This window comes from Microchirus variegatus, assembly GCF_963457635.1.
Source record: "Microchirus variegatus genome assembly, chromosome: 3".
In the NCBI taxonomy this organism is placed as follows: Eukaryota; Metazoa; Chordata; class Actinopteri; order Pleuronectiformes; family Soleidae; genus Microchirus; species Microchirus variegatus.
In genome coordinates, this window is record NC_139804.1 from 32,061,497 (window position 1) to 32,087,751 (window position 26,255).

General features: G+C 40.9%; 1 protein-coding gene across 1 annotated transcript in view; it reads left to right on the forward strand.

Moving 5' to 3' along the window:
- Window positions 1-26,255, forward strand: part of sik2b (salt-inducible kinase 2b) — a 51,367-nt gene that overhangs the window by 16,682 nt on the left and 8,430 nt on the right. The window contains exons 4-9 of the mRNA XM_083887285.1: window positions 10,228-10,389; window positions 17,952-18,076; window positions 18,538-18,661; window positions 22,425-22,651; window positions 23,539-23,691; window positions 24,109-24,267. Of these exons, the coding sequence (XP_083743411.1) occupies window positions 10,228-10,389; window positions 17,952-18,076; window positions 18,538-18,661; window positions 22,425-22,651; window positions 23,539-23,691; window positions 24,109-24,267 (950 nt within the window). The remainder of the gene's footprint in view (window positions 1-10,227; window positions 10,390-17,951; window positions 18,077-18,537; window positions 18,662-22,424; window positions 22,652-23,538; window positions 23,692-24,108; window positions 24,268-26,255) is intronic.

Genomic DNA, 26,255 nt, shown 5'->3' on the forward strand with positions numbered 1-26,255 from the left:
GATTTATCTGTCCAGTGGATACATGTTATATATGACGGCAGTGTGCCTGCTAGAGCCTGCAAATGATCACTTTTCCAAATGCTAACTGCTGTTAACTCCCAGTAGCCTCTGTTTAGATACTACTAAACAGAACGTTCTGAACAGGGCTGTTTTGGCAGGGTGATTGAACTGCTGTGGTGCTTCATCCTTATGGTATTTTGACCAAAGCATGTTCACCAGGGAACTAGTTATATCTAGTTAAGAAATAGGATTTAATATGGGACCTTTAAGCATTTAAGCTAAGATAAGTTGAGAGACCCCTGGCTGTAGAGTTTACTGCACACACAGAAGAGAAAGAGTTTGGAAAGAGTTGTATTTGTGTTAAGAGTGTATTTTCCTAAATGATGATCTCCTCCTTTTAAATAACCGATCATGATTGGTTAAACTCAAAAAAATGTTTTTCCATGTATCCTCCCAGAGTATTATAAAACCATTTTGTGTCCCGATTCCTCAGACCCCTCTGCCCTAATTGAACAATGTAATATAGTTACATAAGACAATCATATGTCATCATCAGCTGCAGAAGCAGCAGTTGCTTTTATTCAGCCAGCACTAGACTACTACTAGAGCATTCAATCTTACCAAATTGAACAATCATTTCTGCTTTCCAAGTACTTGTTCTGGAGGTGGATCAACTCATCCAGCCATACTGAACGCAGACAAACGGATAAGCTGCCAAGTCAACCTCTTCCTCCACTATTGCCCTCCAGAGAGTTGCCCCCGCTTTTATGACACGATGCATTTCTCAGGTTTGCTTCGCAACATATGTGTCACAGCGGGGAAGATGTGAATGTGTTGTGTATACTTGAACAGTCCACACTCCCAATTCTCTGCTCAGACCGACGAGTGTTCGTGGTGTTTGTTGGAGGAGCAGCGGGGCGACGTGTTCATGTGGATGCACCAAGTTTGGATTTGGAAAAGACAAAGAAAGTGTGCCTTTTGTGTCAGTCTGCTGCACCCACAGTCGGTTTCTGCGCCGCTGGATGAATCAAACCTGGAAATTGGGTCAGCCACAAAATGAAGAGGAATTGCGTCGAGCATAGGAACGAGACGAGAGGAGGTAGAAGAGAAGAGAATAGAGGCGAGAGCAGGGGACATCCATTTGAATTTGGAAGGTGTTGGAGAAATGTAGGGCATGCATATTTAAGGAAGTGCTGCTGGAGAGAGGGTTTTTTATATCTTCCAGTGAGTAGGATCACTCATGGTGATGAGAAGGAAATGAGACAGCGAGGCTGGTTAATTTCAAAGGACTTACTCGGACCGTTTCCCTATTATTTACAGAAGCTGTCGCGTTTGATGTCATTGTGAAGTAACCTTCGTGTCACAAAGACTGTTTTCTGTATGGATCGTGTGATGGGGCTGTGGCAGCTTTGACTTTGATGACCAGAGGAGAAAAACATACATCTAATATAGGAAAGGCTGCTTGAAAATAAAAAGCAATACAAGCTGGGAAGGATGTGCACACTTGACCTCCACGCAATACGCAAAATAGATTTGAAGAACATCATACCGTCATACATCATAGGTGTAGTGAACTCACTAGAATGTTGTGTGTTGTCCAGGGCTGAAAAAATCGCACTTCATCCCACTGCAATTTTCAAATCGCAGGAGAAATGTGTGTCAAAATATAATTTTATATGAATTATCAGTCTTGAGAGACACAAATCTTATTCTACAGACTGAAGAGAACATCTTTGTTTCTTACAGATCTGCATAAACATCACACGGTGATGCTTTTAGATGTGTTTTTCGAATGAAAAAGAGAATAAATCCCTCTGGTATCGTGAAATCATATCGCAATTCCTGTCAAAATAGTCGCAGTTAGATTTATATATTAAAAATGTTATACTGTGTAAAGTGCTCTACGTTAGTTGTGGAGACCCCTTTACGTCGCCGTAGAGCCTCTCCCTCTTCTCCAGGTTCGCAAAATATTTTTTGTGTCCATCACTCTGTCAAGGGACAACAGAGACTGCAAGGGCTGCGATTGGTCCTGAGGACAGGCCGAGATATCGCTGCTCTGTGCCGACCACTGTGCGCACTGAGCGTCCACAGAGGCCGAGCTGATCACCTCCGACAACGTCGCTGCCAAACTATAAATATGTCATATCTTAATACACACACAGCACATGTTTAGACTCTAAATGGCTAACTTCTCGCCTCAAATTATCTTAGAACTGCGTTTCGGGATGGAAAAATATTTATTTCAGGTGAGAAACGGCCACTGTCTCAATGTTATTCAGCTGCAACAACAGTCTTTCTCTCTCGGACACCATTGCTCACTGTAGCCTAAAGCACAACAACCTTGCGTAGTGACCTCTACTGATTGGGTGGGAAATTGCAGTGCGTATCCGGCACCACGACGGAGAACTATGAAGGCTCGAGGGGTCTCCGTGGTTACGCAGTCGGATAACGCATTACGCAGTCGGAGAAGTATAATGCGGCCTTTACATGGCTGTCAGACCTCAGCGTTATCCACTGAATTGATGTAAAAACACAAATTATATCTAGTATATCTTAATATCTACATGTAGAGCTAAAATAATTTGTCAGTAAATGTTTGTTAGGTGACCGTTAGCCTCTCAGATATGGAGATGTTCTGCTTTCCTTTATCCTAAGTGTAAAATGTGTACAGTTTCATGATGCTTTCCATGATACATTTTATTTTATTCCATGATATATTTTATATATATTTGAAAATGGTTGTCAGATTTCCCTCTAAGTCCTGATAAGAAATTGATAGAAAAATAGTTGTAAATAGTCATGAGACCCTGAGGACAACACACACAAGCCTACTAAAAAAGGATTGTGTTTGGATTGACAGATTGCCTGCTGTCCTCTGCCGCACAGATTATGACCTATGACTCTGTGACGCAAATCTATCCCAGCGTCGCTACACGTTTTATTCAACTCTGCTCTGATAAACATCCACCAGAGCAGAGTTTAAGTATCTGCGTGGTTTAAGGAAAGCAATCTGACACTAATCTGTGAAGAGATTAAATAATCATTAGTTACACAGTGACACAGGTATGAAAAGGATTTCAGCTACGGCGTTTACACATTGCAAAGACCATAATGAGGAGAAGTTAACATTGACACTGTCTAACAAGGGGATTGGTCATGTTTGAGAGGAGCAAATTCAACACGCGCCTTTGAGTGTCAGGCAGCTGCAAAATGACAGAGGTTTTAACACGATCAACCTGACATTATTTTTGATTGTCATTGGCGTTTGTCTCCTTCAGTGATTTGCAAACAGTGTAGAGTTGTAGTTAATATAAATAATGTATAAATAATCTTTTGTTACTGCTATGTTGAAAATGTAAATTAAAGGGGACATATTATGCAAAACCAACTTTTTAATCATTTCAATACTTATATTTGGGACTCTGGAGGCCCTATCAGTCGGCAATAAAATAAAACATGCGATGTTGACTTCCGTGCTCATTGTGACATCGCAATGTCATTTCCTGTTCCTTAAGTTTCGTTTTAGATAAGACGAATATAAACTTATGGTATTTTGACCAAAGCATGTCACAGACATGTTCATTAGGACACCAGGGAACTAGGTTAACTTGGAGAATTATTATGTCCCCTGAAAATATCAGCTAAAATGTGCCATGACATTACTCATCCAGTATGAGATGGTCAGCAAGGGTTAGGTCTTCCACATGACCTCGTATGTTGAGCATCATCAACATTTAGAAACGCGTTTCCTCCTAAAAACTCCTTATACTAAGGGTTATATTATGTTTGCTTTACTTTATTTACTGTTGTTTATATTAGACCTGAGGGGAAAATGATAAAACATCTTAACATCTTGAGCCTTATTTTTAAATCCAAGTGTAACAAAATGCTTGAAATCTATGTCCACATCCAAGCCACAAACAGGCACATACTCTGTCTAAATGAATGAATAACTAAATAAATACATTAATGCAATAATTAAAAAGAAATGAAAGCCCCGTAGTGTGAGCTGTTAGTTTGTTTTCATTACTAAATCATCTTCACTAATCTCAGTTTTGTGAATGAATGAATGAAACTGACTTCTGAAAGTGGCTGTAAAATACCTTACTTCTTGTTTTTGCAACTGATTTTTTCAATTGTTAATTTTCTCAATTCATAATTTTGTAGAGAAAACGTTAAAAATGGTAGTTAAAAAAAATAATAATCTCAGCAATTCCTCATTTGCAATGTCTCATATGATGAATGTGTCATTAGATGTGTCAGTTCTTTGCTGATTGACTTTATATCTTAATCAATTCATTATTTTAGCCATCAAACAATATTTGAATGATTTGGCTACAAATACAAAAAAGAAAGGGATTTCAGCAACTGAACTAAAGACTACAAAGATGGAACTACATATAAAATGAAAGGATAGAATTAATAATTGCCAAAATACGCACACCGTGAGCAGATATTACCCTGCTAATGAGACTTATGTTTCTGCAACATTTGCCTGATTGTAAGCAGCATAAATGAAAAGGTAGTTGAATTTTCCAGGATTTGTAGGTAATGGACTCAGGAAGAATATATTTGTCTGGATTCAGTGTTTCTCTCGTTGCATGTGTGTGTTTTTGTGTGAATACAAAGTGTTGCGACCAGTAGCTGCATCTGAATGTTGGCAGGACATAACTTGGATGTCATGCTCAGCTCCAGCTGACTTCAGTCCACTTTAGCCCCCGGGAGGTGCCAGCATTAAATCAGTATCGGCATCCATCAACGTGCACATAGATTGGACTTGAGTGGGGCAGCTGTACGCAAGTGGTTTGTGGGTATCAGTTCCCGGCGTATGATCTGTCGCCAGCGTCTGTGAATGTGTGTTTGCCCTTTAGCGTCCACACACACACACACACAGGTTTGTGCAGCTATTTTACTTAGGTCACTGCACCGACTTATTTTCATTTGGACAGCGTGAACAGTGTTATCCCATAAGCAGTTAAGTGCCTAACCCGAGCCTTAGGACCAGGTTTTGGTCTCCAAGAGGACTTCTTGTCCTCACTAGGTCAGTGTTAATGCCAGAAAAGGTCCTAAAGAGGACAAACGCACATTGACATTTTATAGTCTGACATTCATGTGTAGGACTAACCCAAACCCTACAAATAACTACTTAATCTAAAGTTTATGACGCAGACACACACACACACACACACACACTTGCCCCACGCTGTTGTCTGAAGTCATGCCAAAGATCTGTTGAACAAGCCAGTTTGCACCCATGATGTTTGTCCCCTCTAAACCTGAGCAGCTGCTCGGAGACTTAACTCCTCAACCAGCTCTCGGCAGAAGTGGAACACAGTGGTTGTTGAGCTGCTCCCTAATACCCGCATGATTCATACTTTTTCTGTTTGCTTTCCCAGAATGCATCGCCGCATGCCTCACACTGCGCTGAGGGCCTTGCCCTCGACAACTTTGAATCAGTGGATTACTCATCCTTCTACTGGGGCAACATAGGCTGTGCAGTTTCTGATTGCTCAAACACTAATGACTTGTCTTTTATGTGCTACTGTCGAACAAACAGGAGCAACACTCATTGTTCAGCATGAAGTGTATTTTATTCTTTATTCATTCAAGCCAGATTAATTTCAGAGTTCCACATTAGTTCATATGCAACAGTTTTTAATACTGATTTAAATCTTAAAGACCGTGAATTCACTCTTTATTGTGCCATCTTTGTATCACTTTATAGTGTGAGTGTTGGTTTGTAGTTGGTGCTTTCAACTGTGCCTTGGATTGTTGGAAATTAACATTCTGCATCCAAAATCGGGCCGAGTAATTATGCATTTTTAAAGCCATTTTTGTCAAAATATAATGTTTAGATAGTATTTTGTTGTATATAATATGGATAGATAGTATTTTGTTGTGTATATACTATAGATGGATAGATAGTATTTTGTTGTATATACTATAGATAGATAGTATTTTGTTTTAAATACTATAGATGGATCGTATTTTGTTGTGTATATACTGTAGATGGATAGATAGTATTTTGTTGTATATACTATAGATAGATAGTATTTTGTTTTAAATACTATAGATGGATCGTATTTTGTTGTGTATATACTGTAGATGGATAGATGGATAGTATTTTGTTGTATATAGATAGATAGTATGTTGTTGTACAGATGGATAGATTGTATTTTATTGTATATACTATAGATAGATAGATAGATAGATAGATAGATAGATAGATAGATAGATAGATAGATAGATAGATAGATAGATAGATAGATAGATAGATGGTATTTTGTTGTACATACTATAGATGATAGATAGATAGTGTTTTGTTGTAGATAGATAGATAGATAGATAGATAGATAGATAGATAGATAGATAGATAGATAGATAGATAGATAGATAGATAGATAATAATTTTATATATACAATATTACCCTGCGGCTGACTTCCATATGTGGACATGAATAATATAAACTATTCATACAATATAATGATGGCCAGCTGTCTTAAGCTAATGTGCAGTTAAAATGCGAGTGCATCCTCAGCCCCGAAGCATGTACACAGTTATGACTTCAGAGCCTCCGTTCTCCTTACAGGTGCATAGTTGGACCTCTTTGGCACATTCCCCTCCCCAGTGTGCTTTTTGATTAGCAGTGTTGCATGAAAACTGGCCTGGGTCACTGAACAGCCTCCACTGTGGAATTTCTCAGCAGCCGTCTAATCAGGGTTACACACCGTCGGAAGTTAACCCACGTCAGTTGTAATGATGGAGCAGCAGCATCATCAACCGGAATATTAAAAGTCCAGTGTGTAAGAATAAGGAACATCAAAGTGACAAAACACAAAACAAACACAGCACAATAGAGCAAGGCCTCCATAAAGCAAGGCCCTTACATCAAGCACATGACAAAAGGCTGAACTTAAGGCAACAGATTACATTTTTTTTTGTTCAAAAAAAACCCTCAACCCTTCTAAATGTTACACACTGGCCTATTAGTAGTGCCACATTCTTTTTACTGTGCAAACTTGGTCCTAAACAAACAAACCATACATGGATATTAAAATGAATTACAATGTAATGCAAATCACTGGCCTGGAGACATACGTCGCTGTACTTTAAATATCCTTTGTGGTTAATGGCACAATATTTTTCACATTAATTTGCTGTGAAATTGGTTTGGTGTGACATTATGTGAGACCTAGTTGTTTTGAAACTCGTCAGTGATCTAACCGTATCTTCACACACATGTGGGCGCACACCAGGGAAATAACAGCGAGGATTTCTCACAAATGCAAAGACCAAGCAAAAATGCCCATTTCAAGCAAACTTTGCCTGCAAATCCGTTCTGCTTCGGGATTACAAAATGTACTTTTTTATGAGGTTTTATCTCACGGATCTTCGGATTAGTACAGTTCCTGATATATGAAGTTCTGTTGGCTGGGTCTGGTGTGGTTGGTGTGTGTTGTTGTGAGGTTTGGTTTGTGGTCTGTATCCGTGCCAGCTGGAAGTAAACGGTGTCCTATCTTGTTTGCCACAAAGTGTGAATTGAAGAGTTAGCGAGCTATCTGGACACAGAGGTGTGAAGAGGAACCCTGCCGACGGCGACGAAAGCCACACTTTTCAAAGTTCAACAGCCTGAAAAAAAGATTGTGACCTGAATGATTAACAACACAATTAGCAAATTGAACAGTATGATTTTTGTATATAATACATACATTTTGGAAACAATTGGTGAGATGAAGCTCTTATCCTTGCATTACATTGTATGTTGATATATTTGATGGTATCTTGCATGGTGATTACCAAAGTTTAAATCATCTATAACACAGTCATTTTATATTAAGGCTTGACTTAAAGGTCCCATATTATGCAAAATCAACCTTTTAATCATTTTAATACTTATATGTGGGACTCTGGAGGCCCTATCACTCGGCAAAGTGTGAAGAAAAAATGACTCACTCATGTTTTTGTGGTCCTCCTCAGTCTAAGTACAGAAGATAAAGCATGCGATGTTGACTTCCACACTCATTGGGACGTCACAATGCGCTAAATTCCTAGATTTGTTGTCTCGCGAAGCTCTTTTTATTAAAAAAATAATATCACAAATCAAATCTGTCATGATTAAAGTCCAGTCTAGCTGCCAGTCTAATGGCAATGATGCCATTTGCAACATCACGAGTGGATAAATGAAATATTCACACGCAGCGATGTCTCTCCACAGTGTTGCTCTCTGACGTCCTTTGATCCCAGAATCGTCTTGTTATTTTGAAATTCCAACGTTATGATGCTTATTCCCTTCACTGTTGACGCATATAAAACACAATTCACCCTCTCATGGCCATCATGATAATCTGTATGGATTTATTTAGATTTTATGGCTGTAGAAATGTCAAAAAATTAGTGCCTCTGCCCCCTTTTCCAAGATAATTTTCTCTTTCCATATCTGGCAGTTATTCATCCATTGAGAAATATAGTTCTGAGAAGCTGACGTTAAATTACGATCATTTTCAGCCACTGCCTTTATCAAAGACTGATCAGGCGTACACCAGAATTGGGATTTGGCCTATGGTGATACCAGCAAGCTCTCTCCTTTTGCCAGTCATAGTCCCTACATTTAAAGTCCCTACCCTCACTTACACACTTCCCTTCCTTTCAATCCTTCTGCCTCCTCACACAATCGTTCAGCTCCTACTGTAACATCGTCATAGAAGTGAGTGGTGTGAGAGTCGGACAGTGAACGAAAGGTCAGTGATCTGGATGCTTGGAGAAGGAAGACTGCAAAAATGAATGAGACCACCGCCCTCGAGAGACGGCACAGACTGGTTTCATGCGTCCTTTCTAAACAACCACAAACCTGTTCTGTCTCACAGGTACTGTACGTATGATGTTTAGCAGTTGTTCAGTTTGTTACTCGTTGACTAAGGCCTCGGGGCTCATATTTACATCGACGTCTTGATTTTTTTTCCTGCCGATTGTCAAGTGTGTTTGTACGTCTGTTTGTGCACTGCAGTTATACACTGACAAACACAGCATCCCCATTAAAGCTCCAGCACTTAACCAAAGTAATGCCGGTGCCTCCACATGATGTATGCCCATACATACAGGTATTTTACAGCAGCAGAATCCTCTTCTGGTTTCCGTATTTTCCAGCCTGCTACAACAGTTTTGCTGCACATCGCTCGTGTGCTTCCTCCTTTCTTCAAGCAGTCCTTGAATGAATCACTTCCTGTGCATATTGCAATATTTTTTAACCGGAGAACATGAGATTTAAAACTCTGCTGTACTGAGAAACACAGAGAGTCACGTGGAGCTGGCATTGTGTGAACTTATTTGAATGAATTCATTAATAAATATCTTTATTTCAGTTGCATTCATATAAAAAAAATAAATAAACATAAAGCGAGATCATGTAACACAATAACCAATTATTTTTGCAGATCCTGGACAACACAAGGGGAAAAACAAAGAAAATCTGAAATATAGAGAAAATACATCAAACTTTGCACTTACAATTATAGTTGAGCTGTAATTATTTTACATTTTCAACTTTTTTGAACCCCAAAATAGTTTTACACGATTTTAATTCATCACTGAGTTCATTCCATCACTGACACACATCTGTATTTAATATTTGTCCTCACCTTGATAGCTTCAAACACACATAATCCTCGTAAATTAGAATGACCTCCTCTCGGTTTAAAAAAATAAAATGTCTGAATGCAAATAGGAAGAATTTCATCATGATTTGAGTGCGACTGACATGCGTTTATTTTAAAAGTTGCTCTCTGCAGCTTTAAACCCCACACCCACAGTTCACACCCGGTTCCAAGTTGTACCAATGTGGACATTATGTAGCGGAACAACAGTTCTCAGAAATCTCATCCTGCCCTTTCCTCCTCCAGCTATGACAACACAGTTTACTCTCCACTCCCAACCGTTGCCTGATCACATGTGCACACACACACACACACACACACACTTATGGGGTTAGAACAAGGGTTTCTGAAAGGCAAGACTGAATCATTTCAGAAAACATGCTGTAAAGACAAGCAGCTGTAAATATACTTCTTCTCACCAGGTCTGCACTTCGTCAAAAGTCAAACCATTTCAACACAAACAAAGTGTTGCACAAACACATTCATCAGTTATCTCTATATACTTTTAAAAGGACACATCCCTCACCCGATCTGCACTCTGCTCCTCTCTCTCTCTCTCTCTCTCTCTGATTATAGACTACCTGGCAAAGCACGGCCGCCTCAGTGAGCTGGAGGCCAGGAGGAAGTTCTGGCAGATCCTGTCGGCAGTGGAGTACTGTCACAACCGCAACATCGTCCACAGGGATCTGAAGGCAGAGAATCTGCTGCTGGATGGCCACATGAACATCAAGATTGCAGGTACAATAGGGACAGAAGATCCATCTGCTCGACAAAGGTTGAGAAATATTGCATGTCTGCGTGGAATCATTTAGATTTTAATGCATTGCCTGTCTGATGTCAGTGCCAGGGTTGTTCAGGAAACATCGTGATGAGAATAGGCCTGAGGTTAGCTTGCAAGATGGCTGCTGGCTGAAAGATGCCATGAATTCAAAAGCTTGTGCCATCTTTTCAAAATGATTAACAATGGAGCACGGGAATCCCTGCCCATTGACCCTCAGCACCAATTTGGATGTGAAAGAAAAGAAAAAGGTCCAAAAAACCAGGAACAGGTTCAGAGACAGAGCTTTGAGACCAAGCTGAATGTCTGAAGTACAAGCTTCAAATTGTGATTATTAAGCAACTGGCATTTAGAGCTGGCTAGTGAGAATGTCACCCTACTGTTGTGTCCCAGTGTGAAGGTGGGGGGTGCTGGGTGGGAGTGGGGAAAAATCATTTGGGTGTAATTGGTTGAGTGTAGAAGGTGATGGAAGGGACTAGATGTTTAGGAGACAGGGTAACAGATGAGAGGATAGAGGACAAATGATGCTGAGTGGTGCAGGGTGATAGAGCTGCAGCTGTGCCAATACTTTGAAAGAGGCTGGGGTTTATCTTAGGCTTTATTCAGAGCTGATACTGACATCCATCTAAAGTGAGCTGATCATATGAGTATGGCTAAAAATATGGATGTAAATGGATACCAGACAGACTATTGTGTGTTCCAGGAAAACTTTGTCCTCAAGGAACTTCAGGCCACTGACTTCATGTCATCAAATAAAATAAATAGTTGTTCATTGGTCTTAAAGGGGACGTATTATGCAAAATCAACCTTTTAATCATTTAAATCCTTATATTTGGGACTCTGGAGGCTCTATCAGTCGGCAAAGTGTGGAAAAAAAGACGACTCACTCATGTTTTTGTGGTCCTCCTCAGTCTAAGTACAGGAGATAAAACACGCGATGTTGACTTCCGCGCTCACTGGGACGTCACAGTGAGCTAAATTCCTGGAATTGTTGTCTCGCGGAGCTCCGCTTTGTCCGTAAAAAACACGAGGGGCGAGAGCAACGGTATCCAGAAGTCTGTGAAGTCCGCGAAAAGTTCTATTCTTGGCTCCACAGTGCAGCACAGAGTTCTACACAAACTTCCAGCCTCAGAGGATTTATCTGTCCAGTGGATACATGTTATATATGACGGCAATGTGCCTGCTAGAGCCTGCAAATGATCACTTTTTCCAAATGCTAACTGCTGTTAGCTCCCAGGTGCCTCTGTGGCTGATGTCATTTCCTGTTCCTTAAGTTTCATTTTACTTTTTTTTAAGGTGGACCTAAAGAGATACTACTAAACAGAGTGTTCTGAACAGGGCTGTTTTGGCAGGGTGATTGAACTGCTGTGGTGCTTCATCCTTATGGTATTTTGACCAAAGCATGTCACAGACATGTTCATTAGGACACCAGGGAACTAGGTTAACTTGGAGGAATATAGGGTATAAAATGTCCCTTTAAATCATGGGGAAAATTATAGATGATCAGCCCAGTTAACCTTCAATTAAGTCACAGCCAGTTTGTATTTGTTTTAGGAGATTACGTCAGCTAAGGACAAATTAGACGGAACTGCACAACAACAGATGGAGAACTGAATGTTTCACCTGCATCATTACTCGTATCATCCTCTCCACTATTTCTCAGAAGGGTCCAAGATGATAACCTGGAGATGTTATTACCCCAGCAGTAATTTTCACAAACATGTCTGACTCACAGCCGATTGTCCACGCGGCAGATTAGATTTGAAGCAGGAAAACAATGAACAGAACATTACCTGGCTTGTGATTAGACAAAACATCCCTGGGGTGGACATCAGCGGGGAAAGTACATTCTGTACTTCTCTTATACCCACAATGTACTCTCCAACATGTGTGGTAAATCCTACATGACAGAGATGCGTTACATTTGTACTGCACATGTATCTGTGTTTGTAAATGAAACCACAAGAGGTTTAAAGATTTCTTCTTATGTTCAGATGCCAGCTGGGCCAATCTACATTTAATGGTTATTTCACGATCAGTTCATCTGTTGCTAAGTTTTCAGACATAAAACTAAATTTAGACACGAAATGATGGATTGGACTGAACCAAATGTTTTGTTGATTGTCTTGTCCTGCCAACAGAAGTACTCACTGACTCATCCTCCTCCATCCTTACTTTGTTTTTACATTGTTCATTTTATTTGGTTAAGTGCAAATTGATTTATCAAAAGCACCGTCTAAAGACGATGTAAGCTTAAAAAGTAAGGAAAGGAAAATCGTTTTAAATTAACCCTGGATCACCTTTTTAATCCCTCTTTGAGTCTCACTATCATTTAAGGTTTTAATTTCATCATCATAATCATATTTATCTTATTCTTCCCTATTTTACCGTACCAATACTTTCTGTTTCTGTCCACGAACGCCTCCCTGCTTCTCTAAAGGCCACCAATGGTCAGTCTCTGTGAAGCTCAACCAGGCAGTGGTCAGTCAAAGAAAGGTCACGCTCACGGTGGCTGCAAAGGGGAACGGGAGTGGCGGCAGCAGGGGGCGGCTTTCATGTTTTCACTTCAAACACAACCTTTGCATTCAGGTTGACAGATTGGAGGGAATTGTGGCACAGAATTCAGAAATAGCGAGAATCCTCCTCCACAGAGCGGTGTCATTTAAAGTGTCACAAACCCATAAGGTGTTCACGGTCAATTAAACAATGTGATGAATACAAACAGGCTTCAGATCAAGGGCGCCTGTGTGAGATTTCTTTTGCAGATACAAAATGTTACTGAGAGGAAAAAAAATGAATATTCACTCCTTTGTCACTGACAGTTACAATAGATCTTTGTGGTCTGTTGCACATCCTTGAGTAGGAATGATTCATAGTTGTATGAAATCATGGATCTACTTAATTTAGTTTATTCAATTTCACCGAATGAAGCTTTTGCCATTAAGATTCAAAGTCCATCCAATCCATCCAAGTCCGTTCTTTAATGTGGAAATGACAGTTTAGCCATTAGTCCATAGAAGTAGCGTGGAAAGGGGGTGAAAAATTCCAGGCAAATTTCTGGTAAATTTCGAGAAAATCTACATGGGAACTTTGGTTTGGATATTTTGGAAATTTTGGAAATGTCCATGTAATTTATGGGAATTAAAGATAATTTCCTCCTGGAAATTTTGGATAATTTTAAACAGTTTGTTTTGTCATAAACAGACATGCATGCAAAATTATATGTGTAGGGTTGAGTTCATTTTGTTTAGTTTAAATCATTAATGCAGGATTAATTATTACAGTGTCATTTATATGAACTGTTGAAGTAGTTTACTGTTGGCCTTTAAAGCCTTTGAGTAAATATTCTTGCAAGGAAAGGAACGTGGCTTTGTGGTCCTTTGGTGTTATTAAGTTTTTATTCTATAAAGAGTACATCATTGGACCCTTTGATACCTTTGACAGCTAGAAAATATCTAGCATTTTGTGTTGGTGGACGTGTCCGTTAGAAGCTGTGCTCGATTTGGTGTAAAAAGTTTTTTGGACCGTTATGTTACCCTTAAATCTATTGATTGTCATTCACGACATGGAACATCAAGGTCATCATATGGTTAAATAACATGAAGCAGATTAATTTGTTGTATAATCTATATCTAGATTCATGTGTTACCTGGTATGTGCTGTATGTCCTCTTTTAACCAAACTTGATTTAAGACGAGAGAGAGTATTGTTTGGATGCCATTATGTGAGGAAGAGAGTAATCATTTCAGCAAAATGGCAAATTTACTGTATTCTATTTAAGTATATATTTTTTTCATTTTGCGACCTGCGAGCCGGGGGAAACATTTTAAGCCTCAGTCCAGAGGGAAACCTCAAAGTAAGCATTGCATGTGACATCTGCTCCACAAGACGGAGAACATGGAGATGTGACTTGTATATGTCGAGGTGTTAAAGGTGATAAGGTGCTCTCAGAGGAGTCTATTGTAGGCTCTTGAAGATAGAGAAACATTTGGTTGACTTGCTCCACCATTGGGGAACCACAAAGAAGACGGAAAGAGTGCCTTTTGAAGGGATAGCAAGGCTAGGAGACATTGTTCTTTAGAGGAACCGTGTGTCCTAGAAGGACAAGCTTGTAGGACTGAGTTCAAGACAAACTGACCCAGAAGTAACTGTAGGGAAGCATTAGTGACTTGTGTAGAGGTTGATGAGCAGGAGAGTGACTCTTGTGTGTGCTCTTTGATCTGCCGATCACAGGGTTTTCACAATGTCAAATCTTCTGTTACCAGGAACTTATTTACCTGGGGAAAGTAATTCCCGGTAATCACTTCGGTAATCACCGTTCTGTCATACAGTCGGAGTGTTGTTGATGGCATACAGTCAAAACATTTAACACGGCGGCAGATCACTTGATTGCGTTTGTTCCCCAAAACCCGTTTCATTTAAAACAAGAAAAAAAATTGTGTTGTGGACACGTCGTGTCTTTAAGTTTCCCAACAAGAACTACTCAATGTGCCAGAGCAGTTATATACCTGAATGTAAGCAGGTTTGTATCTTTAAATTAGATCATTTATTTCCTTCTGTCAATAATTATGCAGACTAATCTTAAAGTGTGAAATCAACCTTTGAATAAGTGTGAAAGAGGAACTGAAGCATACACGAAGAAGGACAAGGAGAGACAAAATGGTGATAATAAGTGTGAGAGATGAGAAGATACAAAAAGAGAAATGTCTAGATAGGTTAGGGCTGCAACAATAAATCAAGTATTAATCAATAATTCATCTATTTTTTTTTCGGCTTCTTAAATGTGAATATTGTGTGGTTTTCTTGCCCCATGTGACAAAAAAAGTCATTAAAACTGAATCATGTGGGTCTGTGGACAAAACATCCAAGAAGATCATAATTTCAGGGTTTGGGAAACACGGAATATCATTTCTTAGCATTTTCCGGCTTCAACAACAAATCTCAATTATGAAACTAATCATCGCAGCCCTTAAATAAGTTCCATGTATTCTCAGCTGCAGCCATAACCGTGTCCAGAGTGTATAATTTAGGTAAAATTATTTGAATTTGCCTCAAATTGAAGGTCAAATGATTATACTTGTTTTTTTGTACAAGTGTACAATCACTGGATCGTATAAATTCTTGTGAACCTTTTATATATCAGTTTTAATGTTAACTGAAGGTGACCTCGGGTGAAGTGAGAGATATTCAGCTGCAACTCTGCCAATAAATAATATATATATATATATATATTTATAGCAAAATTTACCTGGTCACAACACAATTTTGACATATGCTTGTTTTACTCCTATCCACGCGATTCAGTGTGACATGTTTTACGCCGTTGTGTGCGACACACATTTGTCTCCCACCCCACCCTTCCTGTTGAGCTGTGAGTGCTGGTGGTAGCCTGCAGCGTGCTGAAGCGTTTGACGTCAGCCAGTCTGCTCAGTATTCAGCTGCATGAAATGGGTCACAGCTTCTGACGATAAACCCGCTGCACTGCTCGGCTCCGATCTGCCTGCGTCTCACTTTTCTCCCTCACAGCAGCATAAAGACGGTAAACACACTCTTGTGTGATTAAAAGCCCCACCGTGGTGCATGGCTGCACCCTCCACGTTATTATAGCCACACCTGCTGCTGCTACCTGGCATAATTAAATGGACTGAATGGTGTCCAACCTGCCATTTCCTGTTCAGTCGGAGTTAGCACTGCACTTATCCCCCAAATCTGTATCCTACGTGTGTTTTGCAGTAGACTCTGTGGATTTTTAAACACTGACTGCTAGCTCTGTGCGTGTGTGAGTCTATGTGCACATTTCTGCGCTTGACAGCTGGTTGTGCACTGCCTGCCCCCAAAAAATCATCACATACTGTAGTGTTCCATTTAGTGCTTATCATACAAGCCTGTGGGGACAGTGTTGTGATCTGGAGTTGCATCAGTTGATAAGGTAATGGATCAGCAATGGCCCCCTCCAAAAAAAAGGAGGTCAGCTGACTTCCTAAGTATTTTGAAGAAACCAGGTTTTCATGCATATGCTAAGATGATAAAGCAATATTTATCAGGCTAAATTTATGAAGGAACGGAGACATCATTTCCACACATGGATTGGTCAGTCCTTACCCCTTTGGCGGGCTTTAGGATGTGCTGGAGAACACGGGATTGAATGAAATGTTTTTGACATTGCATAAACAATGCAAATGCATGTCTTAATCAAGCCAAAAGCTAATGTTTGAGAGCGTGTCAGGCTGTCTGTGTTGTTTCCTGTTAATTGTACGAATCATGATGTAAAACGGAGCAGAGAAAACAGAACTGGTTGCTCATTCAGCCCCTCTATGCTCACGGTGTGTGAATGTGTGATTCCACATCACCTCCAGACCTATTATGTAAGGCGGATTGAATTTTTTTTATCAGTGTTATTTATTAGTTTTCGCAATGCATTTTTTTCTGTTTATGTAACTGTTGTAAATACAGACAAAATGGTGGTAGTGGGGGGCAGGGTTGACTGTGCCTTCTGCTCAGGTCCCATGACTCCATCCAACGCTCAGTGATCATGAAAAAAAGCTGCATGGACTTGTCCGTAGCTATCACTTAGTGATTTAAAAAAAGAGAAAATGTCATGAGTAGATCATCAGATCACAGAGAAGTTTGTCTCACATATTTCTTGATTAAAACATACTTCAAATTATCAGTAATCAAAATAGTTATTGAATAATTCCCGAGAAGTAAATACAAGCAATTTTGCTGAACAAGGAGAGGAGACGAAGAACAATTTACTGGTAAAGGGTTTGGAAAAGAGGGGAGGTGGGACGTGAGAATGATATGAACCAACAGAACAAAAAAAAAAAGGGGGTGGCTGAGTGATTGCAGGCACGCAAGTCGACTGTGATTTGGCAGATATTTACTGCAGCTTTTAGTTGGATTTTAATGAAAGGCAGACGTGAACTTCTGAGCGCTGCGTGTGTTGATTAGACCCCTTTGTCTAGACGGCCAATCAGAACACGGCATTAATGACCTCGTGTCAGTCTCCGGGGAGGTTACCTCATCATGCAAAAGCCAAATTCCACAAAGTAAAAAATATGTGGCTCACATGTTGTGTTATGTAAAAACCTGTGCACCCCTGGTACAGACCGCTATCATGGGGGTGACCTGTTTGCCAAAGGCTCAGGTTTTCTGCACCACATGGGCGATTCAATGCCCCGAGCAGCGACTTTAGCTGAGCCAATTTTATCCCAGATGCTCTTTCTCACGTTTGTATGAGGCATGAGAAAAAGAAGAGAAACTGCACGTCATTTTTTTTTGTTTGACCACATCAGCATGGGAACTACTGGGGCTTTACTGTAACTGTAACCTCTTCCCCTTTTTTTATTAATATTATAATAATTATTTTACAGTCACGGTAAACACTCATGGTTACAGGGTGGTTTCTTGCAGAAGCCGCAGTGAACACCGTGTGGTTGGTTACCAGGTTTTAGAAGGGCCTTTTAAAGTTTCAACACACTCCACATTAGTCAACTTAATGCTGGTGTTTTGTCTCGTGTAGATTTTGGATTCGGGAACTTCTTCCAGCCGGGGGAGCCTCTGGCCACGTGGTGCGGCAGCCCACCTTATGCTGCTCCAGAGGTTTTTGAGGGACAGCAGTATGAGGGCCCGCAGCTCGACATCTGGGTAAGAAAAAAACTGTAGAATTAAACTTAGGACTTGACAATTGATCATTTTTGAAATTGTAGTGCAGTAAATTGCAAACTCTGCAATTTACCACTTCAATGTTGGAAACGATTCATTGAATTGGGTTCTTAATGAAGTAGTTGAGGTTTTTGGTGTCATGTTATCATGCTCAATAACATTTTTAAAGTTATTACACAGTGAATACCGAACTGAACATTGGTTTGTATCTAATTGTATTTCAAATTAACTTCTTAATAAAAATCGATTTGATATAGTTTATGTTTTGAAATGACGTATCTGTCTTTTCCCCAGAGATTTTTATAGATTCACTTGTCTAACTCGTGTCTCATTTGTCATTTGCGAGTACAAACAATGACATCTCCGATTGATTCATTGATCTTCTGGTTTTTCCTTGATCCTGCCATGACCTTGAAATGATGTGCATCTTTTCCTATTCACAGAGTATGGGGGTGGTGCTGTATGTGCTGGTGTGTGGTGCGTTGCCCTTCGATGGGCCCACTCTCCCTGTGCTCAGACAGAGAGTCCTGGAAGGAAGGTTTCGAATCCCCTACTTCATGACTGAGGGTAAGAGGAGACGAGCACATTCTCTCTAGGATATTGCATACAAAATACAATAGGAGACGCCGCTTTCTCCTACTGTTGTTTCTCATACTTCTGTAAATGGACACACGTGCAGTATATTTGTGAGATGGCCTCCAGACTTCTTTCTTATGTTATGTAATAGAACAGAGGCAAAAATATCATGAAGTCCCAGTTCTGCACAGATAAGTGGATCACACTTTGCTTTCAAGTTTCCCACAATGTTGACTGTTCACTGGCAGACTCTCCTGTGGCTGTAACCAGTCAAGTGGTCATTTCAATGAGAAAGCAGTTAGCTCATTTGAAGGAGATACAGTCGGAGAGTTGAAGGAGGAGACACTAATTTTCCTCTGTTGTTTGTCTGTGTGTGTGTGTGTGTGTGTGTGTGTGTGTGTGTGTGTGTGTGTGTGTGTGTGTGTGTGTGTGTGTGTGTGTGTGTGTGTGTGTGTGTGTGTGTGTGTGTGTGTGTGTGTGTGTGTGTGTGTGTGTGTGTGTGTGTGTGTGTGTGTGTGTGTGTGTGTGTGTGTGTGTGTGTGTGTGTGTGTGTGTGTGTGTGTGTGTGTGTGTGTGTGTGTACTGCACAGTGTGTCAGGCTGGCTGAAAGCAGCCCTGCTGTTTGCAACTGTACTAGCTTGCTGACAGCAGATTAAGTTCAGAGCCGGAGCTGTTTGTGTCACCTGGGAACGAGCCAGTGAAGCCTTCCAGCAGCATGGCTGTCTATCTCGCTAAGAGAAATCTGCATGCCTGTCTGTCCGTCTGTCTCTCTGACTCATGCTTGGTCTGTGAGACATCTTCCTGTCCGTCTGTGGCCCCGTCTTTTTCTCTGTATCCCATCTGCAAGCCTATAGCACTTTCTCCACAGGGGGTGTGGTTAGAGCGTCGAACAGATTTCCTTTTTCTTTTTTTGTTTTTCCTCGGTTCGGGACCTTGAAACAATTAAGACATAAGGGGAATGTAGGAGTGTATTGTCAGTTCCTTGGCCAGACTGACACTCAAACCTGCCTCCCCCACCCCCAGACCAGCCCCTGTTCCCCGAACAAGGAGAACAGAGTGTGCTGATTACTTTATCCAGGAACAGTCCATCTCATCTCAATGGACACACAGCGCAGCCTTGCACCATACAGTACACTCTCAGCACTATGAATGTTGTGGTCAAGTCCCAGCTGACTGACGTTTTGCCATGGCTTGGTAAATAGTAGCGCAGAGTAGCCTGGAGTTAGTCGGTGTTTATGTTCTGCAGAACAACAAACTACCAACTCTCTCCTTTGGTTTGTCTAAACCTGCATGCAAACTGCAGGTCATATGATAAAGCAGTGTCTTCTGAATTGAATTGAATGTTTTACCAAGTTTATCTGCTTCTGTTGATTGTATGTTTTGGGTAACATCTACTGCACATCTGTCCGTTTAGGGAGTGGATCCCTCACCTGTGTTTCTCCCTGTGGTTTCTACCTCTTTCTTTTTCCCTGTTATAAGGGTTTTTTTCCCTGGTAGTTTTTCCTTACCCTGGTCAAAGGGTCTAAGGACAGAGGATGTCACCAACCCTGTGAAGCCCTGTGAGACAAACTGTGTTTTGTAATTGTGATTTGATTGCCTGAAAAAAGACCCTACATGCAGATGTGTCTGGTGAAGCTCAACTGCTTGTGTTGCTTCAGTGAAGCAGTAGGTTAGTCACACTGAAACAGTTAGTTGTTTTTGATAGTCACATGAAATCTGATGCCATGATGCTTTATCTTACATCTTATATATATGGGTTATAGCCTGTTGTTTTTAAGTCTGATAGAAAGCAGTGAAACATAAAACATGAAGTGGGTCTCAGTACCTGCTCTCTGCTTTCTCAAATGAGGACTGTTCTCCTTCACTGAGGGACTTGGTGCAACTCTACACCTCTGGGACAATTGTTAACTGGGATGTTTCTGCGATTGAGTCATGGTGGCGTAATGTACTGGCTAAGAACATTGTGCCAATCAATCAGCTCGGCTGTTATGCACTGTTGGCCCCTCTCATCCACACAGTCCAACCTTCCCCTGGTGGTTAGTCGCTTTTGAAAAATATGCTCCGTTTCGAATGTTGCTGTAAACACAGCTGTGGCAACGTAGAGGCTGTGTAATGTCTGGGTCAAACTAATTGCAGTCGTGTAATGTAAGGCATTGTGTTTAACGCAGGTTGCAGCTGCACAAGCTGCTGAATATGACAGGGTAAAAGTGCAGTGAGGGGCACGCACAGGTTGTGCTCATAATGGGGGGGGTGGGGGTTGATTTTGCTGAAGCGGCTGGCACAAGGTAGGAAAAAATGACATGTAAGTAAACATTAGTGGATCAGCAGGGCAACTGTGAAGAAGGGAGCAGCAGGGAGGTAACGGCAGCCTTGTCCTTTTGATTTGTCTGTGACGAAGGGCGAGATGTGTGGAAACTGAGAGAAGGTGACCTGCAGAAAAGATTATCATGTGTGGACTCGCATGGCCAAATGTCTTTGAAAACTTGTTTAGAGTTTAATCATATTTACAAATCATTAAGTTTAATGCTTAGCCTGTTGGTGGCATTTTTATACTACCGTTCAAAAGTTTGGGGTCACTTAGAAATGTCCTTATTTTTTAAGGAAAAGCATTTTTTTCAATGAATATAACATTAAATGAATGGGAAACACACTCTATACATTGTTAATGTGGTAAATGACTATTCTAGCTGCAAACGGCTGGTTTTTAATGGTATATGTACATAGGTGTATAGAGGCCCATTTCCAGCAACCATCTCTCCAGTGTTCTAATGGTACATTGTGTTTGCTAATCGCGTTAGAAGACTATTGGATGATTAGAAAAAGCCCTTGTGCAATTATGTTAGCACAGCTGAAAACAGTTTTGCTGGTTCTTTTTGACGAAAGCAAAGTTATTATTTTGAATAAAAATCATTATTTCTAATCTTGCCAATGTCTTGACTATTATCTATTCATTTTGCAACTCTTTTGATGAAGAAAAGCCTGACTTTTTAATGGAAAACACAAACAAATTGTATAGGTGACCCCAAACTTTTGAATAGTAGTGTATGTATATGCTGTGGCAGCACGACAATAATTGTTAATAATGTTTTAAAATGTACTCCTAAAACAGAGCAACTTAAATCAATAAACAAACAGCATATGAAACATGTTTATTTAAAATTCTTATTTTGAAAGTTCAATGAGGAAATGCATGGTACTGATGATTCATTTATTTAATTTATGTTCCAGTAAAGATTAAAGAGCAACAACATTCTCTTATCTTTTTAACGCACATCTGTTAAACTTAAAAACAGCAGCAGGGTATATGGGTAAGGAGGATGCAGTGTGGCAGAGAGGAATGCAGTGCAGGCAGTAGGGGTAAAGGCAGGCCAAAGCAGCACAGCCAGGAGAACTGTAATCCTGTTAAGAACCCAGCTGTGTCTGACGTCAAACTCATCTAGCCTCTGACTGGAGGTGCGGAGTTCTCATTAGGAGGGGAGGAAAGTAGAAAAGAGACATGCTGTTCAGAAAGTGACGAGTGAAGCAAGAAAGAAGTGAGCGGATCATGAGTTAATTCTGCTCTACTTCATCTGCGCTGCTTTGACGGGGCGTGATGGTTTGTGGCTTAATTTGCTTCATGGTTGCTTATACAAGAAGTGTTCAGCATTATCATTAAACAACTGTTTTTTTGGTTTTTTTTTTAAAGAAGTATTGAGTTTAGTAACCTCAAATATGAAAGGATACACAATTTGAATGTTCTTTCCTCCCCTCACAGACTGTGAGCACCTGATACGCAGGATGCTGGTCCTGGACCCATCGAAGCGTCTGTCTGTGGCCCAGATCAAGGAGCACAAGTGGATGGCTCTGGATGTTCCGGTACAGAGGCCCGTCCTGTACCAACAGCCACTGCCCGCTGAGGGTCATGCGCTTGTAGGAGAGTACAGCGAGCAGGTCCTCCGCCTGATGCACAGCCTTGGCATCGACCAACACAAGACTATAGAGGTGGGGACTGATCTTTAGGGGAGGGGTTAGCTTTGTTTATTCAACGGGGAAAAGAAGGTGTGAGGTTCAAAGAGCAAAGCTTCAGAACAAGGGAGAAGAACGGTGACAGTGGACACTGGATATGCAGAAAAAACAAGGTTCCCCCAGTGTCCAGCAGTGCAATTGAGCAACGCACAGACACAAGAAGCTATAGAAATGGATATAGTCGAGCAGAGGCCCTGCCAAATCCCACACATGCAGACTCCTTTGTTCCTTCGTCTCACCCTTATCTCCAACTGTGTAGCAGATGTTTGCAGACCTTACTCATGTCCTTGTCACATAAATGGTGTTAATAGTGGTGATGTATGTAATGTAATGTAATGTTGATTGTTACAGCATGTTGCCTTTGTAAGTGAAGTCATATTTACTTGATCCAGAGATGTTGGCCAGTATTTGGATCAGCACATCCCTACTTATGCGTCTAATTCATACATACATTTTAACAGTAATAATTAAAATATATATATATATATGATAAATATTATATAAGGCATAGTATGAGTATGATAGGAATGTATTACATTTGAACATCTATCATCTCGTCCTACCGTGTGGTGTAAGTATACTCGTTACACATTACTGCATTATATCAGTCAGCTTATCATTTCCTAGTGTTTTGGTGTCAATAATGTAGATATTTTGTCACTGTGCATCATCCACCATATGTTCTTTGAGCAAACTTTTGTTAAACTAAAACTTTCTGCACATTTATTTATTCTTTACTCCAGTAACCCAGTTTGAGACGCGACGGAGAGCATATCGTAATAGCTGTCACAGTCAAATCACTGCAAAGAGAACGCGTGCTTCAGTAGTAACCTCAAACATTCATGTTGCCTGTCATCCTTCAGTCTCTGCAGAACAAAAGCTACAACCACTTTGCCGCAATCTACTACCTGCTGGTGGAGCGACTCAAGGCCCATCGATGCAGCTTCCCCGTCGAACAGAGGCTCGACGCGCGCCAGCGTCGGCCGAGCACCATCGCCGAGCAGACGGTCGTCAAGGTGACCACAGGGCATCGAGGCGATGACGAGTCGCTGAATAAAATATACCGAGTTTATTATCCGTGCATGTCTGATCAAAGCTCCAATATTTACACCTGCTGTCAGGAACAAACAGACAGACAGACAGAGCCATCATTTATTTGCTCTCTCACTGTCTTTTCCGCCCAGCCTTGGTCTTTTTTTTTTTTGCATCTCCCTCAGTTACATAATTCATAATTTTCTCTCTTTGTTGCCCTATGTCTCTTCTTTTGTACTTGGTGTAATTACTCTTCCATTGCCTTCACCACTTTAATTTCAAATTCACTGCAGCTCAATTGTGCCATTGTTGTGTGAATTATCACAGAGATTATCGAGTATAGTCAGTTTTTTTTCTAAGGATTTTATATAACTTTTTTTATGTAATGTCCCCATTTACAGTCAACCAGCGGATCAGCCCAGGTGGGTTTGCTCCCGCAGGGCGTTCGTCTGTTGCGCTCCACCGCTGTGCCCCAAGCCTCCTCTGAAGCTTTCACTTTCCCCCAGACTGCCTCTCACCTGGAGCATAATTTCATGGTGGAGGATGTTAACACGCCTAAAGTAAGTCCAATTCCGAGTATAAAGGCGCTTCAAAGACATTTTTATCTGTGTGTTTGTCTCATGGTTTCACATGGTGGCTCACTCGTGTCTGGATTTGCTGCAAGGATGTTGCGGTTCACACGATAAACTCATTATTAGCTTGCATAAGCCTGTCCTTTTAAAATAGTATCCCCTTACGGTTGATAGTGATTTCCTTTAAGAACAAAAAAAAGTATACCCACTCGCTGTGAATCAGGAATGATTTGCACGCTCGTGGATGTGCATGTCAGACTCTTGGGTTTACAGCATCCGCTTGTTCCCTCATCCTGACTTACTCACTTATATAAGCGCTCGCAGCGGACGGGACAGCTGTCCGTTCTGCAGTGCCCCATGACACGTATACACTGTGCCGTTCCGGTTTTTTTTCAGTTTATCTGTGCTAACCGGGCGACCTTTTTCCTCCGGCCTGTTGTTGAGCTGACGCACTGTTACAGAACGCAGACATCCGTGGTCTCACACACCTCCAGGGCCACACACACACACACACACAGTCACAAGTCGGCGCAGTTATTCTTCTGAGGACACTGCATTCAGCAAGTGGTCTTTCAACCCAAAGGTCGAGGGTCCGATTCCCAGCTCCACTAGTCTGCATACTGGCATGTCCCTAGGCAAGACACTTAACTCCAACCCCCGGCTGTGCTGACAGTTGTTGTGAAAGATGTGTGATAGAAAAAGCACTGCACTTATGCGATGTGCTGTATAAATGTGAGAGTGAATGTCAAAACTGCAGCATGAAGCAGCTTTGAGTGGAAAAGTGCTGAAGAAATACAGACCATTAAATGTGTACAAGATTAGTGTTTATGCAAGAAAATTAATTTACATGCATTTGTGCGAGTTTATGTCTTTACCTTTCTCCCCGTCCTGTCTCTTTAGAACAGTGATGTGTACATTGTTTTGTGTGAGCATGTGTCTGAGCGGAGAGAGCAGAGACAGAGCACAGACAGAGTGACTGTTATCTGCATGAATGGAGCATGGTTACGCAAGAGGTCCTGTGATAATGATGTGACCTAATGTGGACCTGAGTGAACACACATGGTCGGGAAAAGCTGCCGCACTACTCCAGAAATGTCGCCACCACAATGTCCTCTCTCTCCCTTCAACGACTGTGAGGACAAGATTTCTGTTTTCAAAAATGGGTTTTTGAGAGTTAAAGGTGCATTATGTAATAAATCTAAAGCAACTGGCCATAAAATCCTCCTAATATGTCACAGAGACTCAGGAATAATGTTCATATAACAAACTGAACTCACCAACAACAACAGTACAGACAAAATATTTGCATTAAATAAAATATTTTGCAGACTGCAAATCATGTTTTTGTTTTGAAATCATGTTTTGTCATGTGGCGCCACCTACCGCCGTCTACCGATCATTGCAGTCAGTAGAGTCTCGGCTGCCGAGCAACCACGGGTTGCCAGTTACGTCAGAAAACGAAACCTAAAAGACCGTATTTTGAATTTGAATGTAGTAACCGCTTTTGGCCACATTCTTACATATGGCACCTTTAAGACTTGGTTTACAGTTAGATTTCGTTTCAGGTTAAGTTTGGGGTTAAGCATTTAGTTGATGTGGTTAAGGTTAGTGTTAGGGAATGTCTTTGTGTCCCTCAACTACGAAGACAAGTGTGTCTCTTAATGAGAACCTTCTGAGGAACTACTTGAGTTTAGGGCTGATATTTGAATTGAGGTTAGGTTATGTTAGGGTTGGGCATTAACTGGTTATGGTTAGAGATGAGGCTTTGTTGGGTTTGTCCAAATGAGTGGAACTCAACGTAGTGTCCTAAGAAGAATAGATGTGCAAACTTGAATGTGTGTGTGTGTGTGTCGGAGTCATTGTCGGTTGAGTAACAGCATTCCTGTCCCAGCACACTATAGAAAGCAGATGGGGATCTGGGCAAAGCTGTTCTATTTAGACCAACACCAGGCTTTCTGGTTACTGCAGCAACTCAT